Below are 17206 nucleotides of genomic sequence, written 5' to 3'. Positions count from 1 at the left end.
AAAAAGTCATAGTATAGTAAGGCATATAAACGTCAAAAAACGCCATGGTATAGTAAGGCATAAAATGTCATAATACGTTGTAGTATAGCAAGGCATAAAAATACCAAAAAAAATGCCACAGTATAGCAAGGCATAAAATGTCATAAAACATCATAGTATAGCAAGGCATAAAAATGCCACAGTATTATAAGACATAAAATGTCATAAAAACGTCACAGTATAGTAAGGCATAAAATGTCATAGTATAGTAAGGAATAAAAACATCAAAGAATAGTAAGGCATAAAACATAATATAGTAAGGCATAAAATGTCATAGTATAGTAAGGCATAAAAACATCAAAAAACGTCATAGTATAGTAAGGCATAAAATGTCATAAAACGTCACGGTATAGTAAGTTATAAAAATGCCCAAAAAACGTCATAGTATAGTAAGGCATATAAATCTCAAAAAAAGTAACAGTATAGTAAGGCATAAAAATGCAAAAAAAAGCGAATTAGTATAGTAAGGCATAAAATGTCATGGTATAGTAAGTTATAAAAACTGCATAAAACCATCATAGTATTGTAAGGCAAAAAATTTTCATAAAAATGTCATAGTATAGTAAGGCATAAAAATGCAAAAAAAAGCGAATTAGATTAGTAAGGCATAAAAATGCAAAAAAAAGCGAATTAGATTAGTAAGGCATAAAAATGCAAAAAAAAGCGAATTAGATTAGTAAGGCATAAAAATGCAAAAAAAAGCGAATTAGATTAGTAAGGCATAAAAATGCAAAAAAAAGCGAATTAGGATAGTAAGGCATAAAATGTCATAAAAACGTCAGAGTATAGTACAGCATAAAAACATCAAAAAATGTCATAGTATTGTAAGGCAAAAAATTTTCATAAATATGTCATAGTATAGTATGGCATAAAATGTCATAAAACGTCATGGTACAGTAAGTTATAAAAATGCCCAAAAAAAGTCATAGTATAGTAAGGCATATAAACGTCAAAAAACGTCATAGTATAGTAAGGCATAAAACATTATAATATAGTAAGGCATAAAATGTCATGGTATAGTAAGTTATAAAAACTGCATAAAACCATCATAGTATTGTAAGGCAAAAAATTTTCATAAAAATGTCATAGTATAGTAAGGCAAAAAAACGTCAAAAAACATCATAGCATAGTAAGGCATAAAATGTCATAATACGTTATAGTATAGCAAGGCATAAAATGTCATAATACGTTATAGTATAGCAAGGCAAAAAAATGCCAAAAAAAATGCCACAGTATAGTATGGCATAAAATGTTATAATATAGTAAGGCAAAAAATTTTCATAAATATGTCATAGTATAGTATGGCATAAAATGTCATAAAACGTCATGGTACAGTAAGTTATAAAAATGCCCAAAAAAAGTCATAGTATAGTAAGGCATATAAACGTCAAAAAACGTCATAGTATAGTAAGGCATAAAACATTATAATATAGTAATGCATTAAAATGTCATAGCATAGTCAGGGATAAAAACATGAAAAAAAACGTTATAGTACAGCAAGGCATAAAAATGCCAAAAAACGCCATAGTATAGTAAGGCATAAAATGTCATAATACGTTATAGTATAGCAAGGCAAAAAAATGCCAAAAAAAATGCCACAGTATAGTATGGCATAAAATGTTATAATATAGTAAGGCATAAAATGTCATAGTATAGTAAGGCATAAAACATCAAAGTATGATAAGGCATAAATTGTCATAAAAACGTCACAGTATAGTAAGGCATAAAAACGTCAAAAAACGTCATAGTATAGTAAGTCATAAAAATGTCAAAAAACTTCATAGTATAGGGAGGTATAAAAACAGCATAAAAAGTCATAGTACAGTTAGGCATAAAATGTGTTAAAGGTCACAGTGCAGTAAGGGATATAATTGTCAAAAAACACCATAGTATAGTAAGGCATAAAATTTCATGGTATAGTAAGGTGTTAAATTTTATTTAACAGTCATAGCATAGTTAGGCATAAAATGTCATAAAAAATCATAGTACAGTGCCAAAATATGTCATAGTATAGTAAGGCAAAAAATTGTCATAAAAATGTCATAGTATTGTAAGGCATAAAAACGTCAAAAACCGTCATAGTATAGTAAGGCATAAAAATGTCATAAAAACATCATAGTATAGTAAGGCATAAAAATGTCATAAAAACATCATAGTATAGTAAGGCATAAAATGTCATAGTATATTAAGGTATAAAATGTCATAAAAGGTCATGGTATAGTAAGGCATAAAACATTATAATATAGTAATGCATTAAAATGACATAGTATAGTAAGGTTTAAAATGCCAAAAAATGTCATAGTATAATAAGGCATAAATTGTCATAGTATAGTAAGGCATAACAACTTTAAAAAAACGTCATAGTATAGCAAGGCATAAAAACATCATGGTATAGTAAGGCATAAAAATGCCAAAAACGCATTATTATATTAAGGCATAAAAACGTCAAAAAATGTCATAGTATAGTAAGGCATAAAAATGTCTAAAAACGTCATAGTATAGTAAGGCATAAAATGTCATAGTATAGTAAGTTATAAAAATATATAGTAAGGCATGGTATAGTAAGGCATAAAACATCATAATATAGTAAGTCATAAAATGTCATTGTATAGTAAGGCATAAAAATGTCAAAAAACATCATAGAATAGTAAGGAATAAAATGTCATAGTATAGTAAGGCATAAAACATCATAATATAGTACGTCATAAAATGTCATTGTATACTAAGGCATAAAAATGTCAAAAAACATCATAGAATAGTAAGGTATAAAATTTCAGTAAAATTTCATAGTATAGTAAGGTTTAAAATGCCAAAAAAAGTCATAGTATAGTAAGGCATAAAAATGTCATAAAAACATCATAGTATAGTAAGGCATAAAAATGTCATAAAAACATCATAGTATAGTAAGGCATAAAATGTCATAGTATAGTAAGGCATAACAACTTTAGAAAAACGTCATAGTATAGTAAGGCATAAAAACGTCAAAACGTCATGGTATAGTCAGGTACTTCTGCATTCAAGACAGACAGACCTATTCTCCACTACAATTACCATTAACGTCCTCCAGTAAACCAAAAACCAGTGGGGATATATGGGAGGTCATTTTAAGGTTGATTTATTTAAATTGAAGCAGAAACAATTAGTCAATCAACAGAAAACTATGCAACTTTTTGATCATATAGGCCATTCTTTCAAGCACCAATGTCAAAAATTGTATTGGTTCTCACTTTTCAGTTGTTAGGATTTTCTGGTTTTAGGTTTTATAACAATGTAAATTGAATGGCTTTGGTTTTTGGACAGCTGGTTGGACAAAACAAGACACCGGGGGCATAGGAAACTATGATGGGTAGTTCTCACGTTTTTCTGACATTTTTATAGACTAACTGATTAATCAAGTAATGATTTGGCAATTTAAATGATAATGAAAATTACTGTTAGTTGCTATCCTAATTTACACTTCGACAATTTAGAATCTCAATATTTAGTCAAGATTTAGTCTAATAAACCAACAAAACAGAGAGTTTTGTCATTTCAGATCAGTTAACTCCAAAATATGACAGATCCTATCTTGCTTGAGTTTTATGTCAATGTACAGTAGGAGAAAAAGCCTTGTGTCTTTTGTGTCTATAAAAAGGTCTAACATTTTTCCTTTGTAGTAACTCATGACAAACATCCATGAAGTTCAAGATAATGTTATATCTAGATAATACTGGTTTTCTTACTTGTTTCCCTAATATTTTGATGGTTCAATAAAATAGGGGTTCATGCAGGACTGGGCAGCTGCTTTTTACTTCATGAAAATTTGATGACTGCAGTGTACATTTGTGTCTGCGTATGAGCATACAAAAGCATGTGAGAGTGAGTACCTGAGAGCAGGGTTTCACCAGGGTAGATTTCATCTCGCAGACAAACACCATTCCTGGTGGAGAATTCTTGGAGGCTCCTCTTCACCTGAGGGATCTGAGCTGTGGCGAGCAGCCAGCGAGGAGACTCAGGAAACACTGACGCACAGCTGAGGAAAACAACTCCCGTTATCATATCTCACAGAGATACAGAGCTCAGACATTCTCTGTAACATCGACACAGAGGGTGAAAATTGCATGTACAAATACATATAACTACATTTAAAAATAGCTGTTGGCGCTGGGACAATTTCTTGGCATTGCCTTATAAACTCAACTAAAGATATTTAACATCTTCAGTTGAGAGTGCAGGATATGTTTATGCTTCAAGTTACAAATTCAAGACTGGGGAACACACTTTATTACTGGATTGAAAAACAAACTGAAGTTAGAGACACTCCTCTGTGGACTACTTGCTGATGTATAATACTTGTTAATGCTTTAATTAACTGTGCCTGTGTGTGTGATAACTCCTTTGTGTGACTGAACTGTCTTGTTATAGAGTTGTATATTTGTAATATTTTTCTCAGGTGTCTCTTGTAAAAGCAGCCATGGGCTCAATGAGACTTCCTGAATACATAACTAAACTGACTGAGTGGTGTTCACAAGAATTTTCGTAAGAGGATTTTGTCTATTTAAACTTGTGCCTATATGTGAATTCACGTGTGACTGTTAGAAGCTGTGAGTTTGAAACAGGAGCAGACAAACTGCAGACATATCAAACACAACAGTATCAAATTATGTCCAAATACACAACGGGTGTGTCCAGCTACGCATCCCAGATATTGCCACCTGACTCACCACCAATAGGAAAGCAGCAGGAGCAGAGGCAAAGTGGCCACAGCCTGGAGAACGGGCCAATCGCGGCACAGCACAGCGATGCCCGGCAACAGCAGCTCTGCAAACACGGCAAAGAAGCCGCTGACCATGGCGACCATGAGACGATGGGGAGGGTCACACAGCTCCAACCCTGAGATAATGATGGGAAAAGAGAGTGAGGGAAGACAGATATCATCAAAACACAGTTGAAGCCAAACTAATACATTTGTCCAAAACAAATCCATTTCCTGTCAGGACATGAACCCTGCACACATAAAGATACTGCTTGTTGTTGCATGCGTTTTTATTGAATGATTCAAACTTCATGTCAGCACAGTTATGTGTGTGGTTAGTATCACTGACGAAGGCATCTGCATTTATTTCATACATTCAAGTTTAGGGTTTATATCCCACCCATCTGCACAAGGCCACAGCTGCTGCCAGTACAGAGGCATATAAAATCCTACCCATGCATCAACTGCTTTGTTTTATATTAACACAAAACCAAGAGGTTCCAAATGCGGACCTCATGTCTGGGGGCCCGTGACTTCATGGGAAGAGAGCAGGGTTCCCAGACGTGATGATAATTTCTGTTAGACGTTAAGTAGTGTTAACGAAATGTGTGAAAACATGAAAACACAAACCTTTCTTGTGCTGTCAGTGTTTAATTGAATTGAATTATGTGAACCTGAACTCATACTGCTTAAATAATGTACACATAAAATATAGTTAAAAAACATATTTTCTATTTCTAAGTCTTTCTGGCTCAGGATGAAACCTTAAAAAAAGAAAAAAATATCACCATGTACAACCGGGTAACAGTGCATTAGCTTAGACATAGTTTAATGTTAGCATTAAGTTGGATCCTATTCGCTAATGTTAAAAGATGTCTTTATACTAGACTGAAGATAAATCTGCCCAGTAAGACCTGAACATTTTGCTGTTTGTGTGGCATTCTTGGATTTTTACTTCACTTATAGTACTTTTTTTTTTTTTTTTTCTAAATACAGAAGATACTGTTGTCTTCTTATTGAGCAAAAAGGAGCTACATTTTCCCATCAGCTCACAGATGTGTGGTCCACAGTTGGACCCTCTTGCAAAAACACAGAACAGGGTAATCAAGTGTCCTATAACGTAGCATTTAGATCTATCTGCTGATTTCTGTCTGGAAAAAACACAAATGCAATGTTCAACAAGCTAGATAACACTGCTAGGATGTGATAAAGTACTCTGAACCTCAGGTATTGACGTAAACTTGTGTGAGAGTGTGTCCAGCTGTGTGAGTTTTTTGCTGACCTTTAACTTCCTTCCCCCACAGCTCTGGCCCTGTTTCCATCTCCTCTGGGAAAGAAAATGAGGAGCTCACTTCCTGCTCACTTCCTTGCCTTCAGTTCTGTCCTATACTATTGTTTTCTCCTCTCTGTGGAGGACCAGCACTGGCAGGACATCACTGAGAAACATTTCTCACAGGCCCTTGTCCCGCTCAGCTCAATGTCTGCCTATCCTAAACCCGGCCCCCCACCCTCCAAAAATCTGGACTTAATCTAACCCTGACCACGCAGGAATGTGGGAGTATGTTTGTATGGCAAAAACAAAAAGAAGTGTATGTGTGTGTGTGTGTGTGTGTGTGTATTTCGGATGGGGCCACTTTAACACTCTAGTACCTAGTATCGCCTCCTCCCAAGCAGGAATGTATACTATTTCTACAAATGCTCACGTAATTACATTCCCATGCTGCTTCATCCTTGTTTTAGACAGTTCCAGAAGGAAAACACACTGTATTTGAGAAACTATGTATGCCTACCAGCCAGAGTCATCTCATTATACACAGAGTAACGCTGAAGACAGGGAGCTTAATATTTGTCACAGAGAGGTGGGTACACCAGAGAGCCCCTAAAAGAGAACAGCTGAGAGGTAGAAGTAAAAAAAAAAACCCCAACCAGCTGCCTGCTGTCAGTCAGAGTTTAGTATAACACACTTCAGTCAGTCATCAGCTGAAATTCCCAAAGCAACTGTGCTGTACACAGTCATACACACACCTGCGCAAAGCAGTAATCTAAATTGGTATCTTTCATTTTACGAGGGCATTTAAAACATGTAGCCTACAGCAATGGTCATTCAATTTGCATGACTTATGACTGAAAGACCTGCAGCACTACAGTGTGTCCCAATTCCAATCTACATACTATCTGTGTACAGTATATATTGCTTATTAACACACATAAGAGTTTTACACTAACAGGAAAATATAGAACACGTCACGTCAATCAAACTTCAGCTTTAAATTGTCGATTCCAATTTAAGTCATTTTTTAGTAATAACCATTCGATGCATTTACATTCTGTAGTTACTTCTGTATTGCCTTCAAATGCGCGAGGGATTGACAGGATGCAATGCAGTGAGTCCTGCAGCGCTACTTGTATTTTATTTTGGAAAACTACTCGTGGTGTGTGCACCATGAAATCAGATCGTGTTTGCATTTATTATTGACTGACGTCTTTATTAAAACAACATGAGTTTGTTTGGCTGCTCAGTGTTTGTTGCACTCGCTGTTACCGTGACCACGGATGTCACATCAACCAGGAATGAAATCTTAACAACTTTACACGAAAACAAATAGAGATCAAAATGTTTTCCTAAGGTTTTAATAGGTATTTTTTCTTTCTAAGGTATTTACAACATCCACAATTTGTTTTAATTGTTCATTGTAACTTTTTGTTCATTGTAACTGTGTGTAGCTCCTCAATTTTCCTTGTGCATTGTGGAACATTAGTTCAGAAACGTCTGTGGTTGTGAAAATGTGCCTAATTCTGCTGCAATGTGACCAGGGAGCGAAACTGCTGACTGTGATTATTTTAAACTAAAAAACTACCTCACCAGTGTTTACTGGACAGTCATGCAACTTTTATGTTAGTGTCTAACATTTCAGGCTAATCACAAAAAAGTATTTGCTTTCATTTTCTTAGTGTTCTTAGTGCCTGACAAATCAGGCTCAACTGCCATTTTGACAATCACTGAACAAATCAGAGATGTGGGCACTGGTCCAAAGGTCGTGTAGAGGTTACAAGTAATTTAGCTGAAATGATACCTGCAGACTTGCAGGCTTTATGCTGCAGTAGTTGTTGTTGAGCCATTTCTAAACTGGCTTATACTGTCCATTATTCATACTGCTTTTATAAAATGGATCTGCCAAATCTCTATTTTTCTGTGATTAAGAAAACATCTTGTCTTTAGCAGGACAGACACACATTTTCAAGTTTGTCCAAGATGCCTGAAAATGTTGTAGAATTAATTAATACAAGGACAGTTATGTTGAATTAAGTAAAATCAACAGTTTTTAAGTTATGACCTTTACACCCAACAAAAAGAAAAATCTGTGCAACCACCACACTGTTCTGTACTACTTTAATGTAATAAACCAGCCTTTGTCTGACTTGTGGATATGATCTTATGAAAGTAATTAAATCAATTTTGTACGCTATCTGAATCAGAATGATGGAAGCTGAACAGATAATACGCTCAGCTTTGTCATAAGGTCATAAGATAAAATGAAACATCACATGAACAAGAGATGGGATGTGGTGACCTACCCAACATTATGTGATTATGTGTATCTGCAGCCTCTCTTTACATAACATACTGTTTAATTCATAATGATAAAAAGTGTGCTCAATAACCTTTACACTGACGAGGCAGCTTTCGTGGAAAAAAGTCCAGTTAAATTTAATATAAAGTTTGTGTCTTGTAGCTAAACTTCATTAATCTTTTCAAAAGGTAAGAGGAAATCATGAATCTCACTGGTGATATAGCAGAGATACTGTTACAGTCAGCTCCTATCACATGGAAACCACAGACGGCAAAACCATTTGTCACGGGTAAATCGTACAGCATATACATTAAACCTGACTTCAGCTCTTGTTCTTGACTTTCTGACATCAGAAATAAAAAGTGTCTGACTTCAGTTGTTTGTGTTTCCTAGAGTAAAGATAAGATGGTGATACAAAGATAGGCAGGATTTGTAATTTGCGTCTGTAAGGGCACAGTGGGATTTTTCTTATCTTTGACTGATAAGATACAGGAGCTCACCAGGAAGCCAGGTAGAAAGAAATCTGAATGTTGCTTTTTTGGTTTGTTTGTTTTCTCTGAGTAAAGCACTAAAAAATGTACAGTTGTTGTCTGAGTGAACACAAACTCGGGAACCTACATGTACGCAATTTATAACATTAACATTATGTAACATTTACATAACATTAGATTCTGCAAGAGAAAACATACAGTATGTAATAGACACATACATACATCTCTCTTTTTTTATGACCTTGAAAACAAAGCTGTGCATATCATCTGTTCAGCTTCACACACAATGGTTGCAGCAAAACCATGAAATGATAAATCTTATTATTTAAATGAAATGATAATCACTGACAGTACTCTTATACAACAATGAGACCAAGTGTGACGTGTGAATTACAGGATTTTTCCGCTAATGAAACTTTGACGTTAACAGCACCACGTCTTGGATTGTGGACAGCTGGATATACAGTAGTGTTTATGTGTCTAACCTTCTCTTTATCGCCTGCTTCTCATCATTCTTATTATTTATCACATTTGTGTTTGTTTTGCTACTCAGTATCATTTACTTTTCTATAATTTGTCAAAATTAAAATCGCTATAACAAATGGTATTTCAAAAAAAGAAAAATGGGCTCTAACAAAACCATTACATTTGCATAAACACAGTGGCAGCGAATGACTCAGAGTGAAGTGCAGGAATCCAGCAGTGCTCTCTAAAGTAAACAAAGAAGTGAGTCGCTGAGTGTGAACAAGCTGAGGTTGCTCTTTTTCCAGAGAAGTCTTTGGCTGAATGAGCCTGCAGGAAGCTTAACTGTGTGTGTGCAGGATACTCACTGATGATGTACGAGGACACAAACACCCCAGCGAGCATGGCGCCTTGAGACAGACGCAGCAGAAGAAACACCACAGCGCTGCCGGACAAACACACGGCAACCCCCAACAGACTGGCCAGACTAATGGAGAAGAGGAAACCTCGTCGACGACCCAACCTGCAAACACACATACACCATCACAAAACATTCACAAGCGAAATTACGGAGGGCCAGAGTCTTCAATATAAGTAACTATAAAATAAAAGTCATATAAATAAATTCTGCAAAACATATAAACAAAACAATAATTTGTGGAATATTTTAAAATATTACTAAAACTCAACTCATTCTTTTAAAATGTTATTTTATTATTCTTATTTTAATAATAACATAATTTCATGGGAGTTAATTTATGTTTTATATTAGTAATTTTGCACTTTTTCAAAAGTCAATTTTTATTTCATAATTTTATTTTCCCCTATGTCACTTTTTGTTTCATAATTTCACTTTCAATGACAGTGGCATTGTCAACACCCTCTCACCTTTCAACTAATAACATGACCCTTGTCTGTTAAGATAGCAAGTACAAAAACTGCAACCAGACAGCACCTTTTAGCTACAGCTATCGTATTATGAAAATGAAATGACGTAAGTTCAGGTTTAGTAAGTTCTTTGATTATTTCACGCTTGGTTCATTTATATAAACTACACAATTTAGTCATGTTTAAATGTTTTTAGTTTTATTCATTCAATGTAGAACACCTTAGGGTTCCATATTGGATGTGATCTTTACTCACCAGTCGCACAATGTACCAAGGAAGATGTATCCCAGAATCCACCCTGTCATGAAGCAGATATGCTGCAAAGGGATTTTCCAGTAGTCACTGCAAACCAGGTTCCACTGCAAAGGAAGACAAAGAAGTACATTGACACATCCTCAGACCGAAACAAAACACAATAACAACTTGGACAAAAAAGTCCCATAAATAGAGAGCACTGTAACTTGATTAGGTTTCACAAGAGACAAACTGTTGTACATTTCGTGAGCCTTAAAGAAAAATGATCCATGTGTTTAATGGGGATCAGTAATTTCACATATTGTAACAACTTTCATTCTTAAAATAAGGTTCAGTAATTTACCAAAATGTCTGGCCACTGTAGCTTTGAGCAAATGTTCCTCAAATAGAAGTAAATAGTGAGTTTGTTAAGGATTATTTTCTGCTGCAGATTAATACACATTTGCTTCTCTAGTAAGTGTTTATGGCAGCAGATGGTGTATGTGGGATCAACTCAAAATAAATGACACTGCCCATATTCATAGTTTTTGGACAACAATGGAGTTATATGGCACAGCTGAGCAGAGACTCAGCTGCCAAACATTGTTTGCTTCTTACTCGTCTTCTGGATTTGAATCTTTGACAACTTGTTGAGAATGCACTGCTTTCTGGCAGCTGACACTCTCTGATATCACATCGTCCTTGAAACAACAATAGTTTTTAAATTTCTTTCAGGTTTCGTCTCAGTTTGGTTTGGTGGTCTATTTCAACTAAGCTTCAAATCTCAACAACGTAATTGCCATCGCTGAATCCATCGCATTGCTGAAACCAGTGGCTACCTGGAATGCAGGAAGTCAAACTAAAAACTTGTGAGTTTCAGAAAATGTCCGGGAGTGAAGTAGATTAGAAAAAAAAGAATCAAATCAAATCACACACCAAATAACCCTTCAGTGCTTTCAGTGGAGTCTATAAATCTTAAATATGTGGATAACCATTTCTGTATAAAACATTATTAATATAAGTAAAAACTTATAAAAAAAAAAGGCACAAGAACAAATTGTCACCAACATGTTGCATTCATTGTAATTTGACTACATAACATGCAGAGAATAGCAGGCTACCAGTCAAGTCACAAACACAGAGAGATTTCTGTGAGGAAGCAGGAATGTAGATCATGTCCTTCCTAATTGAGTTAAAATGTCTGCTGACAGTGTTATTACATTAGAACAAAGTAGAGCTCAAAGTAGAGCCTGCCAGCAGCTCTGCGCCTGGTTAGTACCAGTCCCTGCCTGTAAGAAAATTCTTCGCCCCCTCTTATTTTGTCTCCTCTGCTTTGCTGCGCATATGCAGTCATGGTGATTCATTACAGTGAGCGTTTTACAGATACACAGGGCTACAATGTTTTGGATCAAAGAATCAAAACGAATTAGTTGTATTCAATAAAAGTGAGAATTGAGGACAGACACCACAAAACCTTAAAAGGGATTAGTGCTGGGTATCAAACCTTAACACTTACTACTATACTTTTTGGTATTGATTCAAACGTGCCTGTTGGACAGAGTATAAACAATTGATATGTAACAAAACTCAGTATTAAATGCATACCTAGGTTTTCTGAATGTATTCTTTGTGATTTAAATTTTACCAACTGTGTAATTGCACTATACGGAGAGGTGTTTCTGTTATTCAGTCTACCCTTGTTGATAGAAATAGATTGGACAAAATAATAGAAACACCTGTCAGGATAAAACAGTACAGTTCAGCACCACAAAGTGTAGCCTCCAAAACGTCAACACCTCTCAAAAGCAGTTTTAACACAAAATGAACATTATAACCTACATGAGGGAGGATTTATTGCAGGACTGTTGTATTAGACTGTATTCGTTTTAGTTAGGTGTTCCTAATAAACTGGCAAAATAAAAAAAACTGTTCTGCTGATCTGTATATAACATTTAGCATAATGAGAAGTTTGACTTGGTTTGTTGAGTAAATAAGGGTTTGTTATAGAAATGTTTAAATGTATTTTTTTTTTAAAAATATTTCAGTATCAGTACTGACTCTGATGTGACATAAGCTCTAGTATCAAACATTTCAAGACATGTCCAACCCTAAGGAGGATATGCGCTGGAAAAAAAAAAAAATCAATAAGAATACAATAGAAAGGTAGTCGCACACTAGAATCAGAGCTTATGTCAAACAGCAATATTTCAACCCAACATCTTCCTCAGGGGAAATGGTGAAGCTCATACAGATAATATCCTTCAGGTATTTTTCAGGTAGTGAGGGTCCACTTGTTACGATTGCTGCTTTGCTAATGTGTTTCTCCCGTGCTTGGCATAATATCATGATTTTTGAGACTTTTTGTTATCACATAACACACAGTAATTTGACAGAGTTGGAAGCACCAGAAATTCAGGCAGCGATTACAACACAGTGAGTCAGAAACACAAAATGGCTACACAAGCAAACTATTACTCTGAGAACTGATTAATGGTACATGTCAACTTTAGAAGAGATCTAACAATTAACTGAGTTTTGAACGCGATATAACCCAAATTAGAGACATGGCCAGATTTATTTCCTACAGGGTCCCAAAGCAAACTCCACCCGCTGGACCCCTGTCGTATCAGAGCAGGGATTTTGGACACAATTTCAGCTACTTCAAACTGCATGAAGGTCAATGTCTAAACTCCGGCAACACTTGTAGTATAAAGAACAGCTTTGGTGTGAGACCACCTTTTCGTGGAGGTCTTTAAACCAGATTTCAACAGTGTTCCTCTTAAAAGCAAGACCCATCTTTTAGTCTTTATAAAGCCAAATGATATTGTGCTTTGGTTGTTGTATGTTACCAGACCAACAAACAATTAGCACACAGTGAACCTGGGGCTATTGAAGGAGCTTTGGAAGTCTGGAGCCTCCATCTTTCACAGTTGGTATTCCAGGCCTGATTCAAGGGGTACAAGCAGGCCAGATGTTTGTTGTCAGAACAGCTGGAACACTGGTCCCAAACACAGCAAAACTTTGGTAAGGTAACAAGAATCAAAACAAAACAAAACAAACAAACAAAAAAAATGTGACAAAATAGGTCAAGCTAATGAAAAACACTTTTGCAAACATGAGGAGTGGTCACAGGTGGACCCTCACCAACATCAAGGCTATAAACAATCGGCCTTAAATCTACGCCTTTGTCTCACAAAAAAAAAAAAAAAAGGCCATTAGCTTTACCAGTTGATAGTATAGGACTCAACTCCGAAGTGTTTGTTATTTTGTGTATTTCAGACTGATGAGCACTGTTGGAGTTTATACAAGTTCTCCTTTAATAACGTTTTCCTTTGTCCCAGTGAGTGACGTCATGGACAGAGGAAACTGTTGATGAGGGAGGTGTTCAGGGTCTCAGAAAGGAACATGGAGACCTCGGATTTCCGTGTGCCTCCGTTTGTCATGGTGGGGAAGAGGAGGAAAAAAAAATAAAGGTCTCCTCACTGCCAGTATCTATTCCAGTGACGCCACAATGCACAGACAATAATCAGAGCAAAAATTGAGGGGCAATTACCCATAATGACTTTGGCTACTGGTCAGTCTGTGTTACAAAGTACTGCAAGAAAACAGATGTGGTGAGGATATGTTATCAATATTTGCAGACTGAGGTGGATCCTTGAGCAACACAAGACCTATGAAACAGACTGAAAAGAAGATTAACACGTTTCTGCTGCTTATTTACACATGTTGCACAACAAGACACATTCTGGCTGAAACCTTCTGTCTGTGTTTAGGCTCTGGTGACAGTATGAAAGAGACAGTCAGAGACGATCCACGCTCAGCTCTCATAAACCAAAAGCTGAAAGATCTTGGATGCAAACCGCACTAGACTTAACTTTTTATCTTCACAAGCTTCCTCAGAATCAGTTCTTTTTTTTAAGCCTGGTTGAAATACATGTATAAATACTGTACATGCCAGACTGAGTCTTTATCTATGACCCCGAGAAACGGTGTGCCTGGCAGCAGATTAGTCAGAGTGAAAGAGCAGAAAAGTTTGAGCAAATATTGACTGAATGGTGCCAACAGCCGTCTTCATGACCGCATATGCTTCCTGCAGATACCTCCCTTCACTTGAGCGGAAACTGAGATAAATGAACAGTTGAAATGACAAGATGAAGGGGAAAGTTTCTCTAGACTCTAGAAGTATTGCATGCGATAGTCGGTACTAACCAAATCTAGTGGTGGGGTGAATGAAAACGTGGATGGAACCGACAACCTGCAGTCAAACTGCAGATCAGTTTGTCCTCCACTTCATCCCTAAGTCCACATATAAGCCAGGCAAGAACACAAGACTTAATGATGACCTGCAAAGGATGGACAGTCTCTTACCTCAGTGACAAAGTTGCTCTGGAGCCCCGCTGCATGGGCGAACTCCCACCCCCTGGTGCAGGACACCCTCTCCCTGGGCACATTTTCGGAGAGGTCGGAGGTGTTGGGTGGGTACTTGAAGAGTTCGCAGTGGCTGAGGCCGGTGCCGTTCACCCAGGGGATGGTGAGGTTGAGGTATCCCTGTCTGGAGAAGTTGCTGAGGAGGAAAGTGGAGGGCAGAAGCTGCGGGTCCGGCTTGCAGTGGTACGTGTCCGGGATTAGGGTGTAAAAAACGTCGCTGATTAGATTCAGCATGACCGCGAAGTTGGGGAACCAGCTAAATACGACCACGAGTCGGTTATAGCGTCCATAGCCGCCGGAGTGAGGGAAAATCTTCGTGTCGTAGTCCATTTGAGGACGAGTGTGCGAGGTTTCAGTCGTGTCTGTGGCCATGGCGCAGTGAGTGCTTACACTCCACGGCAGCGAGAGGCAGCAGCAGGTAAAGCGTGCTGGGGGAGGAGGGGGAGAGGGAGGGGGAGGCTCAGGCTCAGGCAGCATGGGGGTTTAGGATCGACCGATATTCTAACACACCTGATGGCTCTTAGTGACTCATGCCTGGGTATCTCCGTGTCCAAACTATTTTTACTCAGTCACCAAAAGCAGCAGAGTGAGTAGACAGAGCTGGGAAAGGTGCAGCTAAAGTTACCAGAGTGACACTGAGGGTTCAATGGTAAGCTGATGAAAAACACAAATTCATTTTTAAGTAATAAAAAAAGTTAGAGTGTCCTACCTGTCCTAACATTTATAGTTCCAAGTATGAGTCGAACTTCAAAAACACTGGATCCTCTGTTTCCCATAGTGCATTTCAATAGCATATTTCATTAGACCCTCCCTGTCCCCTAAATGTTTTTTTATTTCAAATCCCCCCCTGCAGTTTAAAATGCAGACTTTCTGTTACAAATGTAAACCTTATGTGTAAAATTAGTGCAGTGCACCTTTAAATATTTTCCTGGTCTATTTATATTTCTTGTTACATGGCTGAAAACCAAGTTTTTGATTTAAATCACCGTGATATTATGAATATTTTGTTTCTGATGTCACAAAAGGTGATATCAATGGAAATGGCTTTAGTCATTTATTTAACCTATTACGGAAAACTTGAAATATGATCTTGTCCCAGACTGATCTACATGCTCATCTAACTGTATATATGAAATGTTGTAATCTTGATTTACCCCGGCAAAGTACTTGGTAATTTTGTTTCGATACGCCCTCTATAAATAAGCTGCATCATGTTACTTATCATATAATTTCAGTAATGTGGAGGTTTACTGGGGCTGTCAATGAGTGGACTGTTAAGTGTTACTTGACACTATCAGTTGTGTGATCAGGGGATCAGTTGAGGTTGGTAAAAAGGCTTTACATTATGTCTGCGTGTTAGTTCAGCAGATGACTTGTGTTTGTCATCTGACTCTGATGTGAAACATCAAATCTCAAATGACACTGAAAACTAACACTCGTGTTCACAGTGAGTAAGGATAACAAGTTACAAGAAACTGTTTTGTTTTTGTCACAAATGACAGCATATCCACATGTTGACTCATTACAAACAGGTTTTTTTTACCTTGTGACCATGAAGTTTATAATGTTAATTGCAGTGGAAACAGGTAAAAAGGTTTGGTGAAATCATGTAATATGTCATGCAACAGGACTGGGCATGAGTTACAGAAAAATAATACTGAGGTTAAATCTGTTTTAAATGTTGGTCCATGGTTCCATGACAGCTAACATAAATCGGAGACATTCAGGCTGAGTGACCAAACTGCTCCAGGCTATAGGATTACTACAAGTACCAAAGCCGTGTCAAAACAAGTATTCTTAACATTCAGAATGTGAAACATCTTTAGCTCACACTTCACATTTCTGACACCAAACACACAGTTACCTCACTCTGCTGTCCACAGAAACAAGATCACCATAATAATTTGGTTGGACACTGTATTGAGATCAGTATTATTATTTAAATGTTTACCTATTGTTTAAAAAGGTATACTTTCAGATGCATAGATTTCTCTTATAACTGGATATATTTTGAGTGTATCAGAAAAATGTTTAGTGGCAAATTTATGATGCAGTTGCACACAATACAGCGTTTACATCATGACATCAACAGTGCAAACACAAAACCAAGAAGCAGAGGGCGGCTGGTAATATTTCAAAATTTTATTAACGAACATAATCTCTGAGGAACAACAGCAGTTCTCGCGCTCTCTGTACATGCAACTGTAGAAAATAACAATTTAGAATTTTTACTTTTCAGTTTTAGTCTTTTTTTTGCCATCCATCCTCATTTTCAGGTTCTCTCGTTTTTATTTTTTTATGTCTTTTTTTCTTTATTTTTTTGCAGGAAATCAACAACAGCTAGAGGTGAAAGTACT

General features: G+C 36.7%; 1 protein-coding gene across 1 annotated transcript in view; it reads right to left on the bottom strand.

The window, feature by feature from the left end:
• Positions 1 to 15221, bottom strand: part of slc22a31 (solute carrier family 22 member 31) — a 29313-nt gene extending 14092 nt beyond the window's left edge. Inside the window, exons 1-5 of the mRNA XM_022767810.1 lie at positions 14790 to 15221; positions 10443 to 10546; positions 9668 to 9822; positions 4743 to 4911; positions 3906 to 4051 (exon numbers count right to left, since the gene is read on the bottom strand). Coding sequence (XP_022623531.1) covers positions 3906 to 4051; positions 4743 to 4911; positions 9668 to 9822; positions 10443 to 10546; positions 14790 to 15221 — 1006 coding nt within the window. The remainder of the gene's footprint in view (positions 1 to 3905; positions 4052 to 4742; positions 4912 to 9667; positions 9823 to 10442; positions 10547 to 14789) is intronic.
• Between the last annotated feature and the right edge of the window lie 1985 nt (positions 15222 to 17206).

This window comes from Seriola dumerili, unplaced genomic scaffold (genome assembly GCF_002260705.1).
Source record: "Seriola dumerili isolate Sdu_G_001 unplaced genomic scaffold, Sdu_1.0 BDQW01001299.1, whole genome shotgun sequence".
NCBI classification, from domain to species: Eukaryota; Metazoa; Chordata; class Actinopteri; order Carangiformes; family Carangidae; genus Seriola; species Seriola dumerili.
This window is presented reverse-complemented; position numbering and strand designations above follow the sequence as displayed.